The 22,503-nt window shown below is 39.9% G+C and overlaps 1 protein-coding gene across 4 annotated transcripts in view; it reads right to left on the reverse strand.

Annotated features, from left to right (window-relative positions):
- Positions 1-21,058, reverse strand: part of CARS2 (cysteinyl-tRNA synthetase 2, mitochondrial) — a 34,204-nt gene extending 13,146 nt beyond the window's left edge. The window contains exons 1-9 of one of the 4 annotated variants that reach the window (XM_063304842.1): positions 20,647-21,058; positions 19,117-19,167; positions 16,733-16,850; positions 14,952-15,023; positions 13,930-14,035; positions 13,016-13,099; positions 11,003-11,132; positions 9,185-9,318; positions 1,277-1,341 (exon numbers count right to left, since the gene is read on the reverse strand). In XM_063304842.1, coding sequence (XP_063160912.1) covers positions 1,277-1,341; positions 9,185-9,318; positions 11,003-11,132; positions 13,016-13,099; positions 13,930-14,035; positions 14,952-15,023; positions 16,733-16,850; positions 19,117-19,167; positions 20,647-20,960 — 1,074 coding nt within the window. In that variant the 5' untranslated portion in view covers positions 20,961-21,058. Of the gene's footprint in view, positions 1-1,276; positions 1,342-9,184; positions 9,319-11,002; positions 11,133-13,015; positions 13,100-13,929; positions 14,036-14,951; positions 15,024-16,732; positions 16,851-19,116; positions 19,168-20,049; positions 20,318-20,627 lie in introns of those variants that run through there. The other 3 variants (XM_063304844.1, XM_063304845.1, XM_063304843.1) reach the window with 3 other exon arrangements.
- Positions 21,059-22,503: the final 1,445 nt, after the last annotated feature.

The following is a 22,503-nucleotide window of genomic DNA, read 5'->3' on the forward strand; positions in this document are numbered from 1 at the left end:
TTGAGCTATTTATAAAAATAATAAAGGCAGGATAGAAAATAGATGTCAGAGGCAGAAAAATAGGCAAATACAGGGGGTTAGGCACACAGCAAGAGAGAGAGTGGGTCTTCCCACAGTGTAAACAGTGTATGCACACACATAGTTTCTAACCTCAGAAAGAGTTTCTGGGATTCAACTGGAAGACCTTTGACCCATGCAACTCTTTCCCCTCTTTTCAAAGCTGCTCTCCCATTTGTTAAGGCCTGTAATCTTTCTTACATCCCAAATCATGAAACCTGGCAGAATCTGACAAAGAATTTTGGGCTTTCACTGAAGACAAACAAAGCACAGCTCTGGTTCTTACGGATGCAGAGATGTGGGAATGCAAAGCAGCAACAGCACATCATGACCTTTTCCTGGGGGATTGGCAATGCCCTTTTCCATTCCCATAAGGACGTCCCACTTTTCTTTTCAGAAACATTAACATTTTAGAAATGTAAAATACATTAAAACTAAAATTCTACACAAACTCAGCAAATTCAGGATAAAGCAAGCTGAAAATATATATCACACTGGTCCATGGTAACTAGTTTCACTCTATAATAGTCTGTAAGTGAAAAAGATTCAATATCCTAAGTGAAAAAGGCCAGTACAGTTTAGTGGCAAGTCAGCTCACGAGTGCAACTTTATATACTATGTCTCGCAGGATCATTCTGAAGGTCAAACAGGGAACTGTGCTTATTCTTTCATAATTGGAGCAATAAGTGGATTGCTGAAAGGAAGAGGCATAGTAGGCAGAAAGCTCCTGAGAAAAGAGCTGTGTATACTGTGGCATGCTCTCGTGTTTTGAAGTTGAAGAAAAGGGACATACAGTTAAAAAAAAGAGAGAACTGCTCTGTTTGCTGTAACATCTCAATTTGATCCTCTGCCCCAGTGATCTCAAGAAACTAAATTCTGCATAAAAATGTATAGGACTGTACTGTTCATTTTAAGGGCTCCACCCAACTTCACAGCAACAGAAACTGGAAGCTCCCATTACTCTCTTTCCCTCTACATACATTTGTCTGCATGCCCACCAAATTTGCTCAGGAAGTATCCCAATGCCCCATTCCCCAACAGATGGCAGAGTTGGATCCAACCTAAAACTCTGTGCTGTGTTCAAACTCTCTTCGCGTTAACCTCCACAGTCCAGTTCCCATCCACCTTTTGCACAGTTCAAATCCTTGCAGGCTGCAAGTACAGATTTGCCCAGAAGAACTCTATTAAAAAATAGCCAGATAACATAAGTTTACAGTACCTTAACTGTAATGTAGTTTTTGAGCGATTTTGACATTTTTTTACTCCCTTTAACATGCAGATGTCCTGGAATGAAAAAGCAAGTTGTTGCTTTGTTTTAAAAACAAAAACTGCTCTGAAGTTAGGAAAGACAAAAGGAAATTCCTTTTTCCAGTAAGAGACAGGAAGACAGAAAATGAGCCTATTTCAACACTCATATGTAAATATGTACCAGTTGTTTTTATTTACCAATAAATAATAACAGTTCCAAACCCCACACAGAGAAAAATAGATTTTTTGGTAACTGATTTAGGGATGTGTCTTATTACTAGTTCAAAAGTAAGTAATTAAGTATTGTCATAAAGAGATATAATAAAACCTCTGCCTTATTTTCTATAAGTTGGTTAATCACAGGATATACTTTATGCTAACATAACTCATTAAGAGAAAATTCCGTGAAACATTTTATATCAGCCCAATTTTGGAAAAAATAAAGCACTTCCTGAGATAGAAACAGGCTCAAGTTTCTTTATAGGCTACAGCTCAAGAACATACAGCTGTCTTGATATCTGCCTTTGATAAAATAGGGTGTTTCATCCATCAGCACATTTCATAAATGCAAGAAAAGCTAGAAGATATTAATAATAGAGTTTGCTAAAATGCTATATTCTGCTACAAAACACTGACAATTTATTTTCTCAAACTAATAACTGGCTATAATTAATTCATACCAAGCTATAGAAACTTTAAAAAACATCTGATTAATGAATCTACCGGCTTCCATCCTGGTGTCATATAAAAATTTACAGATTAGTTAGATTCAAGCAATTAAACACTAGAAAAGTACTATATAAATTAATACCAATGTCAAGATGTGTCTCTTTTGCAGAATTCTGAATCTTTCAGCAATTGTAATATTAAAAAGTCTGCTGTTTCCTAAAAACACTACAAGAACAGTAAATCATACACAATGTGTAATAAGTACACTCTGGAAAACTCAGAACCCTTTAAGAGACTTGGAGAATTTGTCATTCAAGAGAGCATGTTAAATTAGAAAGTATGCCATCACATCCATGTATGTGTGATGATGCCATTAAGTGATCAAGGACATCTATTGCCCTAGAAGTTTGGACTGTTGCAAAAGTGTTGCATCCAAAATCTCAAATTAAAGAACAAGTATTAAAAACAAGCATTACCCCAAGTATATCTATTCTCAGATGCAGGTATCTTTTTTTTAATGATAACCTATCTTCCTCTATAAGTGTCTTGTTCAGACTCAAAGGAACAGATGTCTCCGGCAGCTTGCTCTTGGCACACCTGCCTTTTTATTTGCTCCTTTTCGTGCTATTTTCTCCTACTGGCCAATCGTGCTTCTTTTTCTTTCGCGTGCTTCTCTCCAATCCTCTCCTGTGATTTCTCCCGCTCTGCTGAGTCAGTTCCTGGATTAGATTCCTCAAGTCCTTGCTGATAATGTCCGTTTTCCCCTTCTGACTCTGAATGTTTCATTTTCGAAGTCAGAAGCAGGCTGAAACCTCACACTATTTCCCTCCTCAGGACCCCCCTTCCCCAGGGCTTTTGGCCCTGGTTTAAGCGGGTAACGTAAATGGAACTGATGGACTTTGCGTGGAGCATGAACATCTGAGGCCACCTCCCAAGAGTTCTCTTCAGGTCCATACCCCTTCCATTCAGTGAGGTACTGGAGTTTTCCATTGCTTAGGCGAGAATCAAGTATTCTGGAAACTTCGTATTCCGGCTCTCTGTTTATACTAATAGGAGGTGGGGCGAGTCTAGATGATCTCAGCAGACTCGGAGGTGCAGAGTGAACTAGCAAGGATTGATGGAATACTGGATGGATCTTCATGTGCCTTGGCAAGGTGAGGCGGAATACCACTGGATTGATGATCACCTCAATAGGAAACGGCCCAACAAATCTGTGATCCAATTTCTTGGAAGGATGTGCCAAAGGCAGGTGTTTGGTAGAAAACCAAACATAGTCCCCCACTGACAATCGATGACCCTCCTTCTGATGACGGTCAGTGAAGCATTTATAGTTGTCTTTGGAACGATCCAGTTGATCTCAAAGCACCCAATGACAGGTTTGGAGTTCTTCCAGGAATTGACTGGAGGCAGGAAGAATGCAGTGGTTCCAAGGGAAACAGGAGTGGATGAAAGCCATATGTAGCCATAAAAGGCATTGTTTTAGTGGATGAATGTAAGGAATTATTGTAAGTGAATTCAGCCAACGCCAAGAACTCAAACCAATTGTCCTGTTGATAATTCACGTGGCACCTTAAGTATTGCTCTAAAATAGCATTAATAAGTTCAGTTTCACCATCTGATTGAGGATGATGAGATGATAAAAGGTTTCCTTTGACTTCTAGATTTTGAAGAAGCGCCTTTCAGAACTTAGCGGTTGAATTGCACACAGCAATCTCAGATCACTTGCTTGGCCAGGCCATGCAAGTGGAAAATATTTTGAATATACAATTGTACGGTCTCTTGGGCGGTAGGAAGTCCTGGGTGAGAAAATGTGCCATCTTGGTCATAGAATTTACCACCACTAGAATAGCCATGGCTCTGTTGGATTCCAGAAGATCAGTGATAAAATCCATGGAAAAAGACTCCCATGGTTTCTCTGGCATAGGAAGTAGCATGAGAAGGCCTTCAGGCTTGCCCGTATGATGCTTCACCCGACGACATTCAGGACATGCAAGCACATATTGTTTGACATAATTCAGCATGCAAGGCCCCCAAAACTCTACAGACAATAAGTTAAGAGACTTGAAAAACCCAAAATGGCCTGCAGCCACGTTGTCATGACACCAACGAAGTATCTTTTCTCAATGTTTCCCAGGGGTACATAGTAGCAACCCTGAAAACTTAATAGTCCATGAGCCCAACTTCATGATGTGGCTTGCTCAGCTGGAAGTTGTTTGAGCTCACTTTCCTGTTTCTGAACAAATGGGTCCTTTTGCTGCTGTTCCTGGAGTTGCTGCATGAGATATCTGCTGAACTTGCTTGCTGCAAATTTCTCTACTGGAATCACTGGACAAGGAGGTAATGGAGGAGATCCTCTTTCATATTGTCTGCTCTTTCATTGTGTCCATGAGGAATGTAAGTAATTTGAAAATTGAATTGTGAAAAGAATATCAACCAGCGAATCTGTTTTTGATTCAGACTGTGTGCTGTTTTTAGATGCTCCAGGTTATGATGGTCCGTTCTCACTTCTACAACATGCTGAGCATCTTCCAAGTGATGTCACCAGACTTCGAAGGCTACTTTGATTGCCAGCAACTTTTTCTCCCAAATAGTGTAAGCACTCTCTGCCTGTGACAATTTTCTAGAGTAGTATGCACATGGGCACAAGGTTCCAGTTTTTGGATCTTTCTGTAACAGAATGTCTCCAATTGCCACCTCTGAAGCATCAGTTTCCACAAAGAAAGGTTGACCAGGATCTGGATGTCGAAGGATGGGTTCAGTCATGAATGCAGCCTTGAGTTGCTGAAATGCTTGTTCTTCGACTTCACCCCAATGGAATCTGGATCTTTCTCATTAGATCTGAGAGCAGAGTGGTAAGCTTGGCAAACTGGAATAAAGGCTCTGTAATAACTGGCAAAGCCTAACAGTCTCTGTATGTCTTTAGCCCTTCAAGGAGATTGCCATGATTGAAGGGCTTCAACTTTGCCTGGCTCCACTGCCAGTCCGGCATGAGATATCCTGTGCCCCATGAAATCTATGGTGCTCTGAGCGAACTGACATTTTTCTAATTTCACGTACAAACTATTCTCTCGTAGACATTGCAACACCGTACATACATGTTGATAGTGTTCAGATAACGAGGAAGAAAATATCAGAATGTCATCTAGATAAATGATCAAATTTTGATCTAGCAGGTCCTTAAACACACCGATCATGAAGTGCATGAACGCTCCAGAAGCATTAGATAGCCCGAATGGCATGACTGTATATTCATAATGCCTGTACTAAGTGCAAAATGCGGTTTTCCATTCGTCTCCTTTCTTTATTCAAATCAGATTATATGCCCCAGGCAAGTCCAGCTTGGTAAAGACTCGAGCATCCTTGATTCTAAGAGCTCGGATATTAAGGGCAAGGGATAGCGATTCTTGATAGTATTTCGTTTAGACGATAATCACAACAGAGGTGCAGCTCGCCAGATTTTTTCTTCACAAAGAGCACTGGGGCAGCTAAGGGAGATCTCGGTCGAATGAATCCTTTTTTCAAATTTGTGTCCAAAAATTGGGTAGGGCTGCCCTCTCTGGTTCAGAAAGGGAGTAAATTCTCCCAGTTGGAAGCTTGGCCCCAGCCACTAAGTTGATGGTGCAATCGTAGGGTCGATGAGGTGGCAATTGATCCGCTTCCCTCTCATCGACGACGTCCATGAAGTCTTGCAACTGAGGAGGAATCAGGGAATTTCCTGGACTGACTTGACTGGATGCTAAAGTAGTGACAAAATGAGATGAACATCGCTGACTTGGAAAGGTTACTGCGGTCTTGGCCCATTCAATGTGGGGCTCATGATTCTTCAACCACTCCATCCCCAGTACAATGGGGAATTGGGAAGTGGCTGCCAAAAGAAATTCAATCTCCACCGAATGCTCCCTGATTTTCTCGGTCAGGCTAGTAGTTGCACTGGAGATTGGACTGGAACTTAGCAGATGACCATCTATGGTTTCCACCAACAATGAAGGGTGGATGGACTTCTGAGGAATTCCCCACTGTCTAGTGAATTCAAGGTCCATGAAATTCATGGTGGCTCCCGAATCAATCATGACTTGAGCTTGAATGACTGGATGCAGAGGTAGATGCAAAATAACTTTCATGACTAGATGCCTGGATGGAGAAGGGCAGGACAGTTGAATTTTTCCTGTGATTTAGCCCAACTTAACTGTCCCTCTAAGTTGGGTGGGACCCATTTTCCCGACTGCAACTGTGGTTTTTGCTTGCCCGGATAGTTCATGGCTAGATGCCCAGGACCATCACAATATAAACACAATCCTTCCTGCCTATGCCAGTCCTCTTCATTGACTGTGAGTCTTGGACTTACTCCTCCTAATCGCATAGGTTTGTCAAGCCTAACTGAATGCCCTTGACGAGGTATTGGAGCTGGCCCAGCTCTGGCGCATCGGAAGGCTCTACACTGCTGCAAACACCCATTGATTTTCAGGCAGAAGTGCATTAAGACTTGTAAGATAGACGGACAGTCCGTATGGGTGAGTTCATCTAGGATCTCCGCTGCCAGGCCTTGCTGGAACTGGTCCAATAGCGCATCTTCATTCCAAGTAAGGTCTTGAGCAATTATACGGAAATCACTTATGTATTCTTTTTCCTTGCCTTAGTTCATGCAACTGCCTGCTGGCAGTTTGTTATTTTCACGGGATCATCAAACATCATTCTCAGCTGTTGACAGAAACTGTCGAAATTGTCCAATAAGGGGCTTTGTTGTGTGATGAGCAGGGAAGCCCATCATGCTGCTGATCCTGATAGGAGACTGATGATGAACCCGACTTTGTGACGATTAGATGGGAAGTCCTCAGAGCAAAGACTCAAATATAGTTGGCACTGTGCAAGGAAGGTTGGGAAGTTTTTCAAAGTCCTATCAAATTTTTCTGAGGTTGCTACTGGACACTTATGGTGAGGTGTGACGGCAGCGGCGGCAGGTTACTGATTCTGGAGTTGGTTTAGTTGGGCAGTTAGCAGGGCAACTTGCTGTACCAATTGGGCGTTGTCCATGCTGACTGCTTCCACTGGCTGGAGAAAATCTGTCCTGTTCAGACTCTAAGACAGCCAGGCAGAGCTACTAATAAAATTCTTTACTGAACAAACTATTTACAATCATAAAAGTTCTTGCAATAGATTAGAGCATGTAATTCAATCAAGTCCACCCAGATGGCAAAGGACACCCTGGCAACACTGCAGTCAGATGGAGACAAGGCAGAAAACAGAATTTGAACAATCCTTGGTTCAAAGTTGCAAGACTGTAAGGAGCTGCGGTGCATGGCAAAGGAGAGACAGGACACTCAGGTAGGTGCCCTGGCACACAGGCTAGATCCGGCTGACACACAAAGGCTAGACAATGCTTGGCTGGAATATCTGGGCAGAGCTTGGTTCTGGAAGCAAGACTGGACTGGACTGGACTGGAGCGTTCAAGCAAGGCTGAGGTCTGGAGGCATGCCCAGGTCACGCTGGAGCGAAGCGATGAGGCTTAGAGCTGGACATGAGGCTGTGCTCAGTGGGGACTGCAAAGAGAAGCTCTACTGGAGCGATTCGTGCTGACGGAGGTTCCACGAAGACAGAAGGCGTTGGTTCCACGCTGGCTACAGGCAAGGCTTCTGACGCTGGTAAGGATTCTCCCACAGGTACTATGAACTCAAAGGAGCAGTTGTCTCTGGCAGCTTGCTCTTAGCATGCCTGCCTTTTGGTTTGCTCCTTTTCACACCGTTTTCCCTTACTGGCCAATTGGGCTTCTTTTTCTTTAGTGTGCTTCTCTGCTCTCCTCTCTCGAGCACTGATTGGAGGCTTCAAATCCCTCTCCAGAGTTTGTCCAATCCTCTCCTGCGATTTCTCCCACTCTGCTGAGTCACTTCCTGGATTAGATTCCTCAAGTCCTTGTTGGTAAGTTTCGTTTTCCCCTTCTGACTCCAAATAAGTTTCGTTTTCAGAGTCAGAAGCAAGCTGAAACTTCACAATAAGTCTGGGTATGCAATGATTTTGGGGTCACAGATACATTGTTTTTCAGAAAATATTGTGGAAGCTCTCACAAAATGACTACCCTAGTAAGGGTAGAGCATTCTATTCATAAAATGGCTATCATAATGGCTATGGCCTATCACACACATTGAATTACCGCAAGGACAAATGGATGATATTGTTTACCCCTACTTTCCCAAGGTGTTTTCTATTATTTAATTTTACCTTTGTCTTTTTTCCTGTCCCCAGCACAAAATGCATGCACCATTTTTATTTTCTAAGAATAGTTAAAGGATCTATGTGGGACTCACAGGTAGCCTGAAAATACAGTTTACCATTTAATAGCAAGAAACTATATTTCAAAAACACAATGAAAATATTCACAGGAACATGACCAGTTTTTTCAGAAATAAGTCCCTCCTCCCTCCCTCCCTCCCTTTCCCTCTGCTCAGAATTCAGAATATGTCTTGTAGTATTTCTGTATAAACATTTCCATGGTTGGATATAATGGCTTAAATCTCAATATCCATCATCAGAATGTGACTTTCCTATCAACTCATTGATTCCAAAGAATTTTACAGCGCAGTGGACTTTAGAGTCCCCCCACCCCAGCAGCACAAGGGGCTGTAGTAGTAAGAAGGCCAAAAATTGAGTAGAAGTGCCTTGTGTAACAAAATTCCATTCAAGCAAAGTGCTACTGCTATGTTTTGAGTAGCTCTCCGCCCGTATATGATGTTATTTAGAATACCCAAATGCCAAGAATTTTGAGGGATGTTCAGAAAGAAAGTGATGGCAAAGTCAAATTTCATGAAGTTCCTTTTGTTTTGGAAATCAGGGTCCAAGCAAATTTTTGTCTTGGATTCTGCATGTGAACCAGCCCAACTGGATAGATGAGCCCTGCACTGCTTATCCTTGGAAATGTTAGCCTGAAGATACTCCAGGCTGTTAAAGTGACTCATGCTATAAACCCTGCCTGAGCTAATACTCTGTATGGTACAGCAGCACAATGTATAAGCAACCTCAATAGTTCCAACAAAAAAATGTTTTATAGGCCATGAAAGATAGCAAAATAAGAACATTTTAAGATAGTTACTATGAATCTTGAACTACTTAATTTGTTCTTCACAAAGTTGATTGTCCTTTGTAGCCATGTAATTTCATGAATCCTGATTTTTTAAATAAACAGATTAAAAAAATTAAGTTTACTTAAACCAGAACTTACCAGAATGTAGAAAATAATTTCCCCATTGTTCACACTGATGATAAGCCTCACATTGAGCAATTTCATTTTCATGATGAGGAAATGCAAGATCTATACCACCAGTATGGATATCCAAATGTCCACCAAACACTAGACTGTTAAAATAATAATAATTGGTTAAAACAAATGGACACTGACTAGAATTAAGGAAACCTTAATAAATTATTGCAGGATTTATATCCAAACTACTACTTTGTATCAATAAAAAACTGGGAGCCAACCTAGGATTTATTTATATAAATGTATATCTGGCCAAGCATACAATCTGATTCAGCTGCATTTACTAAAAATGTTTTAAAAACCATGGTCCATTCATCAAACATAGCTCAATTCTGGAAAACCTAAGAACAGAAATGGTTTGCAACATGCCAAATGATTTTTGCTTGTTGAAATATCACAGTTACATGTAGGATAAATTTTCCAAAATTATCCATGATTGGGATAATTTACCTAAATCTGTTCACACACCAAGATGATGATGATGATGATGATGATGATGATGATGATGATGATAACAATACTCAGACTTTGCAAAACAAATATGTAGATATAGGGATCTATTATTTTAGGATAGGATGACACCATTCCAAAAACGCTCAAACAGAAGATGTCAGAAGTGCAGGGATTTTATTTTTTATTACCAAATGAAGAGAAACCTGAGCTCTACTACCGGCTGTATTATAGCAACTATTTGGAGTTGAAAAGAATGTAAGAAGTGAGAATAGCTATAGTTTGAAGAATAAATAAGTGACATTCTTCCACACATTTCAAGGGACTTTCTTTAAGCCATTTGTTTGGATCCAAGCCTGCCACTGGATAGTTACATGTAGCCTTGCTCTTAGTGACCAAATTGTCGAAAGGCAATCCTAGATTACCTCTAGGGGCCCAGATTGTTCTAAAATGTATGATACAGTAATAAAATATCTGGCCCACATCAATATTACTTTTGCATTAACATCCTCAACCTTACATACTTTAATATAGATTTAATTGTACTAAATATTAATCAATTGTATATTAATTATACATTAAACAGAATTGGAACTGCTTTCTCTTCATCTACTATCTCACATCAACTAAACTGAGCAGATATTGGAAAAGCTATTCTTCTCATGTCTCGTTTTACATTGTGAGGGATTTTTCTAGGCAAAAGGGGGCATAGAGCTATTTGCAAAATGAACATTTTTATGCCTTTCTAAGATGGCTTTCTTGAGACATTTCCTGGTACCAGGCCCAAGGAAACGGACCTGGGAGAGGATCCAGCAAATTTCTAAACTGCCTTCCCCCAGCACTTTGAACAAATTTGATAGGTTCAGTACCAAGACATAGGGGGTACAATACATGAAACCAACTCTTTACTGAAACTCTTTACTCAACATTCATTTTCATAACCCACAGAAAAGTCTGTCAACACCTTCCCATGCTTTTATTGCAGTCCTAAGACCATCAACAAGCTTGGCTTCAACACAACAAGAGGCATATGTCACAATCAATCAATCAACATTCAGTATGACAGTGCTATGGAGCACTGCAGTAAGTTTAGATTTCAGCTTGCAAAAGAGACAAAAAGCTGTTGGCATTAGTTAGCCATTATGCCATTCAGACGGGTCTGTTTCCAAGTGTGCACTTAGAATAGTCCCAAACTGCAAATTCCTATTAATTTATGGTTATACAAATCAAAATAATTGGCACCCCACACTGGACCCTTTAGGGACTCTGCTAGCACTGGTTAGGATGTTCTTGAAAAGAAGCAAGATTAGGAAATGGAAATGAGCTGACCTTGATATTGTAGAGCATTCAATGTGCCAACCAGGTCTGCCTTTACCCCAGGGGGAATCCCAGCATATCTCTTGAGGTTTGGCTGCCTTCCAGAGAGCAAAATCCTTTGTGTGATGCTTATCACCAAGCACTGCCAGTAACAAGTAATGATTACATGATCAAAGAGGAGACTCAGAATTCAATGATTTGAAGAGATCCAGCGGTGTGGTGCCATCAGGACAGGACTTTTGGTGTAGAACTTATGGGCCTCACTCAGCTGAATGGCCAGAGGAATCCCAAACACACAGTTTAAAAAGTGGAGATCAGTGCACATCATCTGGTTTGTGTGCAGGCACTTTACTGCTAACCCATGCGGTAAACTTCCAACTTCTACTCAATTTACCTAGAGCTAAGCAGCAGTAGCTAGCACTGTGTATTGGAATGAAGCTCAAGTATAAGAGGTCAGGATTAAAAGCATACACTCCCCTCTCCTCACACGCCCTCATCTTTCTTGAGATTCTTCCAATTTCCCATTTAAACTGCTGGGACAAATCTTCTTTAATGCTGAAAACGGCAAGTTATAGTAAATGCAAAAGAATATTGATTCAGCAGTGGCTAACTAAAGAAAGTATCATACATCTGGACATACAAAAGAAACCAGCTGATCTCTTAATAATTAAAAGGGATATACAAATAACAAACCAAGACAGTGACCTGAATAATTTTCCTATATTGGATTTACAGAAGAGGTTTGTTAAAGTTTTGGAGAATTTTGTGAGAAGGGACAAAGAAAAAATGGAATCAAGGTTTAGGACATTATTTGAAGGGACTAAAGATCAAGATTGTTAAAAATAAAAGGAAGGAATATAAAGTTGGTTTATTTGATCAAGGTTAAAATAGATACGCTGTTATCTCTGGTAATCCTTAATGGACTTTGGCTGATCAGGACTGATATGATGAGGTTTTAAGGATTTGTTTATAGATAAGAGATGGGATATGGGAAGAAGAGATCATTTGTTGTATTTTAAGAAAAGGTGATAAGTTATTAAAATTGTTTATACTTGTGATGAAGGGGGAACTCATTTCTTTATATATTTCTCTTCTTTTTCTTTACCATATTCTTCTTTTTCTTTTCTATTTTTTCTATTTTCTTTTTCTTTTCTGCACTTTTTTTTCCTTCTTTTTTAGTTTCTATTATTTTTTATCATTGTAGTTTTAATTAATAAAACTACTATTTAAAAAAAAGAAAAGTATCATACATCAGTAAAGACTACCTCTGAATCTGCCTATCCCATGCATGCTTCCAAAGAAGAGATGCTTAGGGTCCTGTCCCTCAGAGAAAACAAGAGGACATTGGCCACAAACCATCTTTCTCTGTGAGAAATGTTCAATGGGTTCAATGTTGAAGAACACTTTGCCACCAGAAGGTTGCCTAGCACCTTTAGGACTTGTACAGCTCTCAAGACCATTTTACTTGAACAGGTTTAAGGGAGGTGATTTGGAACAGATTGTCTGATTCTTAGGATTTTTATAAATTAATATAATGAAGGTTATATTCTTATAATGAAGATGGACTGTAATTTTTATCTTGTTTTGAATTTGGTTCTACTTATTTATTTTATTTATACAATTTATTTACTACCAAAATCCTTATGGACTCCAGGCAGTTTACAGATAAATAAATTTTCATTACACAAACAATGTGAAACATACAGCATAGGCTTCCCTGAACCATGCATCTTCCAAGTTAACTATAAAGTTAATTTATGGGAAAATCTTATGCTTTGGAAATAATTCTACAACTGGTCAAGGCTGCAGTCCTAGGAAAGAGTATGGGGAACACTTAATCATTTTTTTAAAAGGTAGCCAGTCTCCATATTATTGCTTTATTGTTGTTACTGCTTTATATTGATGTGATTCATGTTTAAGATTATTTTATTATGTTTGCAAACTGCATAGAATCTTAGTAGAGAAATATGCGTAGTAAGTAAATAAATAAACTTGTACAAAGGTCAGTAACCATCAATAACATACCATATTCCTCTTGGGCATCAGGATAAATACTTGTTAGCTTTCCGTATCTGTCTCCCCTAGAACGGACATCAAAATAAACATTACCTGTTGGAAATAAACATTTTAGTCTTATTATAAAGATGGGAAATATGTGGTATCCTACTCAAGGGAATCATCAATTAATACCTCTACTTTTATGCAGCCATTCAAGCCAGCCCGCATTATACACAAGATGCAAAACAATGCTCCTGGGTATGCAGTTCCCTGGAGATGACGACAGGTACCTTGTGCTGCCCATATTTCTTCCACCACCAGGATGGACCTGTACCAAGGCAGGAGGAATTCCATACAAGATCCCAAGAGACAAAAATACATTCATGGACAAAGCACATCGAGAGGGAGGTCATACCAACAATGCAGAATTCTCAATCTCAATAATCAGTGAATGTGAACATACTCTACAAGCAAACATTGGGATCAATTACTATTTGTTCAAGGATAATTCTGTGTTAGGTCAATTTGTTTCTTAAAAATGGCTTTCCTATGTCTCTACACCCCATTATTTCCAAGCTCCCTTGCCAGTGAAATAGTAAGCTCTGGCCAAGAGGAAGGAGGAAAGAGGAAAAAAATAGACAAATGTACGAAGTGGTAGAGAAGCCAGAGGAGAGGCTGCAGTAGTTCTTGGGGATGGGCCCTAACTTAGCAATGTAGCCTGTTACCTACACTGCCACCTTTGATATGGCCTTTCAACAAGAGATGGGTCACAAACTCATCAGTAAGAAAGGCAGCATTAATGCAAAAATGCAGACCATTACTAACGCTCATCTTATCTATGCAGGTAGGCCAGGAATGCCCCAGCCATTTCCAAAGCAACATTTGAATAATTGAATATGCAAACACACCACAAGGATTACCATAAATTTGGGAAGTCTTACCTTGTGAGGTTGCATAACCATGTCCATTAGTAACAAGTTGCTGTATAAAAGTAATTATCTGAGGAACATTTTCAGTTACTCTCATATAGATTGTTGGAGGAAGGACCTATATTAAAAAAGAAAGAGGTAACTATACATTAGGGAGATGATTAGCAGCTGATTAAAGTCATACAAGAGCAATGGATTGTCTCTTAAGGAGAACATCAATTTGGTAGGAACTGAGTAGAACAGGCAAATGTGCCTAGAAAGTTAACTCCATGAGAACGCAGGTTCAACACTACCCACAATGAAGGAAAGGTTGATGAGGATGATGGAACTTGTGGAGATGGCTAAATTAACTTATTTGATCAGAGAAAAAAACAGTATCTACATTTATGGCTGAATGGAAACCCTTTACAGACTTTTGCATGAAATGGAAAAAATGCACCGATGACTTATGATTTTGATTAGGAAAAAAAATGGATAGATAAAAAATAGAAAAAAGTGAGCTTTTTTTTTGCAATCATAGAGTAAGATATAATTTTGTACTTGTACTTATATTTGCTGCAAAGGAAATCGGAAGCTTCTTCTTTCTATTCCTTTTTATTCTTTCTTTCTGCACTTTTGCTTTTTGCTTTCTTTGCTTCTTTTACTCTTTATTAGTTTGTGTTAGTTTTAATGTTCTTTGTAAAACTTTTAATAAAATTTATATATATAAAAAAGAGAATGCAAAGTATGGCCAGCATACAGCCCCACAGGGATGTTGGGTTCTGCCCACGATGCCCCCTCCTCCTATCCCCCCATCTTCTCTGCCACGGCACAGCAGGGCATTTCATCTGCTGTGGTGCTTCTCTCTGCATTAATACCAGCTTTGCAATGCGTGAAGGGCTGTCCCAGGGAAAAGGGCGTAGATTCATTCTCCATTGCGCCCAAAGATAAGACAAAAACTGATGGAAGATTTACAGAGTGAAACTCTTTTCTCTGTAAATCTATCTATCTATCTATCTCAATTTATATGGCCACCTATCTCAAGTGGTTTGTACCTTCATGGCAGACATATCTTGTTTAAAGTCCTCCTCATAGAAACGAGCAAGAGTTTCTGGGGAGATATCCATCTGTAAAAAAACAGCAAGTGATTAAGTCACGTATCAAGCGAAGAGCTAACAAAGAACAGAGGCTAGAAAATCAAGATATAACCAAGAAGTCACACCAACTGCTCCTCTGATGAACTAACGTGCTACTGAGGGGAGGAAGGCAAGGATAGGGAACATTACCCACTTCATACAACTTAAATTTCAAAAATACAGTTAAAATACCCTCAAACATTATGAAAAAGAAACAGATGGCAGCTTTCTTAAGCCACTATGACAAAAAATAAGTTTTACTCAGGACTGGGAAGTACCTCGTGATGCTAGAAGAATCAATTATATTGATAAATATCAATTATATTTATGAGGAAGCAAATTTTGATTGGACATCAGGAATAATTTCCTAAAGGTAAGAGCTGTTCAGCAATAGAACAGACTGTCTTGGGGGGACGGGGGTCCTATTTTGCACTTGACGTATTTAAACAAAGCTGGATGGCTGACTGTTGGGGAACTGTAGAAATGGATGCCTCCATGGGGTGGGGAGTTTCTTAAAGTCTGGTCCTAAGACCCTTGTGGGTCCACCAAGTATGGTCCTAGGACACTTGCGGGTCCTCTCAGGAGTCTGCAAAATCAAAATTATTTTCCAGCCTACGTTGAAAAATAATATATTAAAATCCCATCAACCCTGTGAGAAGTGGTAGCAGCAACAAATAAGTCAATTTTAATTTTTAATATGGCAAATATCAAAAACATAACCCAAACAAAAGCTCTTTTGGGGTCCTCCATAATTTTTAAAAGTGGGAAGGGATCCTGAGAGAAAAAAGTTTAAGAAACACTGGTCTAGATGATCTCCAAGATCCCTTCCAATGGGACTTTTATTATTTAATAATTACTAATTTCATACACTTTTTTTTTAATCTGTTCAATCGTGTCCAATTCTCAGAGACCACCTGGACAAGTCCCTGAAGTTTTCTTGGCAAAGTTTTTCAGAAGTGGTTTGCCACTGCCTTCTTCCTAGGGCTGAGAAGGAGTGACTGTTCCAGGGTCATCCAGCTGGTTTGTGCCTAAGGCAGAACTAGAATTCACAGTCCCCCGGTTTCTAGCCTGATGCCTGGCAATGGCAAACCACTCCTGAAAAACCTTGCCAAGAAAACTGCAGGGACTTGTCCAGGCAGTCTCTGAGAATCAGACACAATCATCCAGTGAGCCCTGATTGAATAAGGCAGCGTTTCTCAACCTTGGCAGCTTTAAGATAGGTGGACTTCAACTCCCAGAATTCCCCAGCCAGCACAGGGAGTTGAAGTCCACGCATTTGAAAGCTGCCAAGGTCGAGAAACGCTGTTCTAAAGCTTGAGCTTTGTCAGAGAGCTTTCCCCTGATTTGAGTAGTTATTGCCATCTTTTATTCTCTTTCTACTTTTGTAGAAAGTGTTCTTGTATTTTTTGGTTTTATGTGGAGTATGTTTTATTGTAGTGTCTTTTATGTGAGACACCAAGAGTAGTTTTTGATTGCAGCGGCCTACCGATACATTCAATAAATAAACAAATAAATCTCAAGTGCTTTAAGTATGTTCAGCTTATGCAAAAATCAATCAAAACAGATCAATTGTATTTTACTACCTAACCCAGATGTAATATGAATCGCACAATACAAGAGGTGTACACTTTTCAGAATGGATTTTATATGCTAAGCAATATCTAAAAACATCTATAATGTAAACTAATTTATATGCTTACCTCATTTGCTCTTTTAATTATTTTATCATCTATATCTGTAACCCCCATCACCATCACTACTTCCTTTCCAAATATCTTTGTCATTATTCTTCGAATTATGTCAAATCTTACATAGGAACTGAAATATAGGGGGAAAAATCATGAACTTGTTAGGGTGGTGACAAGTTTCTTAAACTTTGATCATCATTTTCAGCTCTCTGAATGAGACCTGTGTCCAAAATACATTAAAATAACAGAATCTTATGACACATTAGAAGATTTATTATGACATAATATTTAGTGCCTGGGCAGGTAGGAAAACTTCAGGGTTCCGAGATTTATCCTGCTTTTTAATTAGAAACATCAAATGGAGCCTAGTGCAACAAACACACGTCTTTCTCTGTTATTTGCATATAATCACTTACACTTGGAATTAAACAATTCTTGTTTAATTCCAAGCCAGACACGGAGCAAAATTTATAGTCACTTGGCACAAAAATCATTATCCCTTGCTTTCGTAATTTCAGCAGAATGAAGATTTCACTTGGTGGGTAAGGAAGGGAGGAGATTTTTACTGTTGCTACAGTTAAACAATTTGGAATTGGGCCAATCAACAGCAAATCCTCCAGAGATTTACAAGTAGATCACACAGCTACTTTCTTTATCCCCTCTACAACTTTACCAGATGGGTGAACTGTTAGTGCATGGGAAGGAATTGTAAGCAAATAGGTTACAAAATGCAAGAAGTAAGTGGCATGTCTATACAGCATGCAAATATTTTGAACCACAGCTGTTAAGTACAATGTTGCAACCATGGCTTAGTCTTTCTAATTTTATTCCTTTACAATGTAATCCTGCACCTACAAATTCTGAAGTACATTCCACCATGTTCACTTGGGTTAGCATGCAGGTAATGACATATAGTGAGACAAGTCTCTTGCTTTGATTAAGCCCTAATTCAATGGGCCTAAGTTGCTGATAAATAACTAGTTTACAGATTTTGCAGTTGCTGATAAATAGTTTAGCAATTTTACAGTTCTCCTGAAGTTCTGTTTCTACTGAAACAAGGTAGTAACTTCTACTTAAAAGAAAAGCTGCCACAATTGGGACTGGCAACTCAGTCATTACGTGAGGCAGTTGCTAAGTGAAACTGTGACTGTGCTCATGATCTTACTTCAGCTTTCCTTTGCTTTATAGACCTGCGAAGGTAGTGAATGGAAGGACTGGTCATAAAGTTATTTTTTCATCACTGTCATAACTGCAAATGGTCGCTAAGCAAATGTACTCGTTGCTCATAACATAATTTTCTTTATATGACTAATAAAATATATAATAAAAACTGTTACGTTCAAATTGCCTATTTATCAGATAAATTAGATTAGCTCTCTAAAATAAAATTATATATTTTATTAAGTATAACCTCCTATCTGATATGTAAGGCTAAATATTTGAAGCTGGTTCGCAAATCTCACTAAGCCAAGGTTCCTTGAAAAAGCCACAACTGACTAGCTCCATTCATTATGTACATATGAACTAGAACCCTGCACACTTCAAAAAGGATTCAGAAGAAGTGAATGAGTAAGTGTGCAGCACCTCTTTGCTATTCATTAAAGGAGCCCATCTTTTTGCAGGCTTCTGTGCAAGCTTGAAAAAACCTCACTGCCTTAAGAAATCCATTAAAGTGATTCTTAAAGGAGTGACACCTTTTTCAAACTCACAAGGAATGTCAATCTCCTTTAATAAATACCAGAGAAGCATTCTGCTTATGCTAAGTCTAAAGCACTTCCTAATGCTTTCTGAAGCATGCACAGTCCAAGTTCATACATCTTGCTGAATCATAATGGTTTGGTTTGGGCTTTGATATATATATAATGGGTAACTCCACCATTATGATGTGTGAAGCCAATCAATTATGGCTTTTTCAAGGAATCCTGGCTTAACTAACTGCCAATAGGTTTATGTGACACACCAGCTTATGTTCCAAATCACCTTTTCCCCTTCAAATGTGGATCCCTGCACAGTCCTCTTAGATATTTCAGTGCATTTTAATTTGGCAATTTGGAAATGTCTTATGACAACAAATAGGTCAAAAATGTATCACACTGAGAGTAACTAACTCTTGGTTTGTGTTGAACGAGAGCTAATCAATGCTAATTTATCTGATAAAAATGGGCATTTATGGGGAGATCAAGAGGAATAAATGACAACATTGTCACACAAAGACTGCAACTTATATACTTGAGTCAGATGGTACAAAACAAGGCATTTGCATGCACCACACACATCAGCATTTTGGCATCACCACAATTTGCTATGGATGCCACTGCTGATCACTTAAGTCTATTCCACAGCTAGAGAAATGTGTGAGGTACAAATTTCAGTAAAAACTATTAAAACTCACTTACCAAGCATGCCCAAGGTGTGCATGATCATATACAGTAGGTCCACAGCTGTACCTGTGCATAAAATTAAAGTTAAGTGACAATAATGAGATACAGGTAGAAAAGTCACATAAGTGAACAGTTTTTAAAAGTTCAGCATCAGTCATACTGGCTGACGAAAGTATCTGGTTATGTTTCTGTAGTGAGCTTAGTAGGGATACCTCTCTAAGAGTATTATCTCATTATCCACATTAAACCTGCTCGAAGTTTACCATCTTAATTAGGGCCAGACTAAACAATGGTAATTTAGTAAAGAAGAGGATATAATGGCAGAATAACCACCTGCAATGACTAAATCTCCTCTAGATTGGGAGCCTGCTTCAAGCCCAGCAGGACTACAAATCATCCTCCTTGATGTGCAAACAATAAGGAACTTCCAGAAGGACTCAAGAGTTTGGATTTCATTTGTACCTATTTCTTTGCCTAAAGAAGCCTTCCACAACTTGAAGTCCTCCAGATAATTCCCAATATCATGGTGGGTAAAAAGACTAATTATGGGAACTGCAGACCAATACAATCCAGTTAGGTAGTACCACCAATTCAACCTTGGCTGACAGAGTAGGGGAGGGGGAGGAAGAGTTCCTGGATAAAGGCAATGACAAACCTGTTTCTGTTTTGGCCAAGTAAACTATATTAGTATGTCTACAAAGTGATCAAGAACTGAACCTTTATTTTTAGGCCAACACATCCATCAGCAAAGGTTATCTTTACATTTCCTGCTTTTCTGTTCCTGCTCTATGTTGCTCTAAGGCAGGCATACCATATCTAAACAAAGCTCCAGAAGACCACTAGATGGCAGTGGAGAGATACAAAAAATTCTAATTATTTCTGCCATCTAGTTGCTGTCCCTAATCTGGCAGGCCACATACGGTACACCTACTCTCAACAAACTGGCACCCGAATTTCTTCATCTGTGGCTGCTCAGCCTCTGCTAACATTCCAGGTCTAGAGTCACTTCAGTCTTCTATCTGATTGAGCATAATCTGACAGGGTTCTTTTTTATCTGGAAGGTAGATGTGTCTGTTTTGCAGCAAGATTAAGTTCAGGAGAAGGCCACTAAGGCCTTGAGACAGACAGATGATCTTCCAAACTCTACAAAGCAAAACCTTATTTGGCAACGTTACCTCCTAGATTGCAATCCTCAATATGAACCCCATTCAGTTCAATAAACTTACTTCAAATTTTTTAAAAAGAGGGAGAAAAATAAGGTGTTCTTCTCGGTTTTTTTTAAACTTGACTAGCCCAATTCTGTACTACAGCACTGCTTCTCCTTCCCATTGACAAAGGCCTGGGGTTTTATAAGCTGTATGTCAAGGAAACCTTCTACAGGGTAGGCTCCTCCCTCTTGCTTTACTACATCTTCATCACACACACACACAAAAGAAGTTTATTTCATTGCTTCTGCAAGAGCAGCAATCCTGCCAAAGGGGGAAAAAAGAAACAGAAAATTTAGCAGTAGCCCAGAATAGACTGATAATTTTCTAATTATTCTACCAAGTCACCACTCTGGCATTTCTCAGGATAAAGGGCTCTTTGGTTCTGCTCAAGCTGTTGTAGATCTGAATTCCGGTGTCTTGGCCGGGGGGCTTAATCCACTTCGTCCCGACCTCTGGGGCACCCCTGGTGCACCCTCTCCTCCGGGAAGCTTCACCCAGCGGCAGGCGCTTTCTCTGAGCAGCAGGCACAGCTCCGACGGCCACCGAAGTCAGCCTTCCGCAACGCCGGGCATCCATCCGCTGCAAAGGAGAAGAAGCGACGGTGTTCAGGCAGCCCCCGCCGCCCCAGCCTAGCAAGGGACCACGAAACATGCTTCCTTTGCGGCGAGGCCGCCGACGCCGCTCCGCTCCAGCAGCGACTCCTCTTCGACCGCTTGCACCAAGCCAAATCAGAGAGACGCAACCCACACGGCCGCCGGATCCCGGCGCGCTCCTCCTCCCTGGAAGAGGGAGGAGCCCTCTCGGCGCCGGCGCTCCCCAGAGGAGGAAGGAAGCGCCGCACAGCCCGCTCCGGCGGTAGGAACAGTCGGCGCCGGTTGTTCGCTACTGAGAAGAGCGGTAGCTACAGACGGAGCCCAGCAGGAAGAGGAGGAGCTTTCGTGGTTCTGTGCCTACGCTAGTGGGGAGAGGCGGAGAGAGCGAGGTTGCATTCAACAACAGTCAAGTGGTGCTTTTCGCAGATTACATGCTTCTCCCCAAACTCCCTCCAGACTTCCCGGTGACCTTGAAAGTTGCGTAGTTCTCCGTGTTAACTCGCGAAAAAGTCCCCCGCGGAGACAAAGTAAAGCTGGTGCGCGTTTTCCAGGGAATGCATCTGGCTGAATGCGTGGGGCATACTTCTGAGTAAACCAGAATTGCGTTGGAAAGGGCAACACCGTACGTGTCTACATTATGTGCAAGCGAATTCCCTAGCTATGCGGTAAGTGGCTGTAGTTATAACAGGTGTGCGTGCTCGCCCTTTTAAAATCATTCTGAAGTATAATGCAGACCTCTACAGGTTTATTCGGACATAAAACTCACTGATAAATGCATTCCCTGCGTAGAGTCCCGGTGTGGGAAAAACCGGGTTCAAGTTCCAGCATTTTTCAACCTTGGCAACTTTAAGATAGGCAGACTTCAACTCCCAGAATTCCCCAACTAGCAGAGCTGGCTAGGGAATTCTGTGAGTTGAAGTCCACCTATCTTAAAGTTGCCAAACTTGAGAAACGCTGCCTTATTTGGTCAGGGCTCACTGGATGATTTAGGGCAAGTGTCTTAATTTTATCATTTAATTTTTATCCCACCTTTATTATTTTTATAAGTAACTCAAGGTGGCGAACATTACCTAATACTCCTTTCTCCTATTTTCCATTGCTCTTTATAAGATGGATGAACAAATATGAAAGTGATCTTTCATTAAATTTAATGAACATACTATATTTTTATCAAGACAGCATGTTCTCCAAGCAATGCGCATTCTTTCAGTAGCCACTATATTTGTATAGGTATATTTAAACATACCAGTTTGTGGTCCTTGCTTGATACAATTCAGAAAGCAATCCTAAATTCACTCGAATTATTAAAACATACACTGGAAGTGTGCTTATTTTTATTTATATGCTCTTATTTTATTTGGACACAAAAGCCAGGGTGCCTTACAGTTAAAGTAATTTATATATCTATAAAAATGAAGTAAAATGTTACTAAAAAAGACAATACAAATATAACAAAAATAAAAAGCAGTACAATGAAAATATTTATTGCAATCATTTATATACCATTTACATACTCCCCAAACTTTCAAGCAATATAAATAATTGAAAATAACAATAAATGCTACTAAAAAGCTTAAGCATTCTGCCATTTGAGCCTGTCC

This window comes from Candoia aspera, chromosome 5 (assembly GCF_035149785.1).
Source record: "Candoia aspera isolate rCanAsp1 chromosome 5, rCanAsp1.hap2, whole genome shotgun sequence".
NCBI classification, from domain to species: domain Eukaryota; kingdom Metazoa; phylum Chordata; class Lepidosauria; order Squamata; family Boidae; genus Candoia; species Candoia aspera.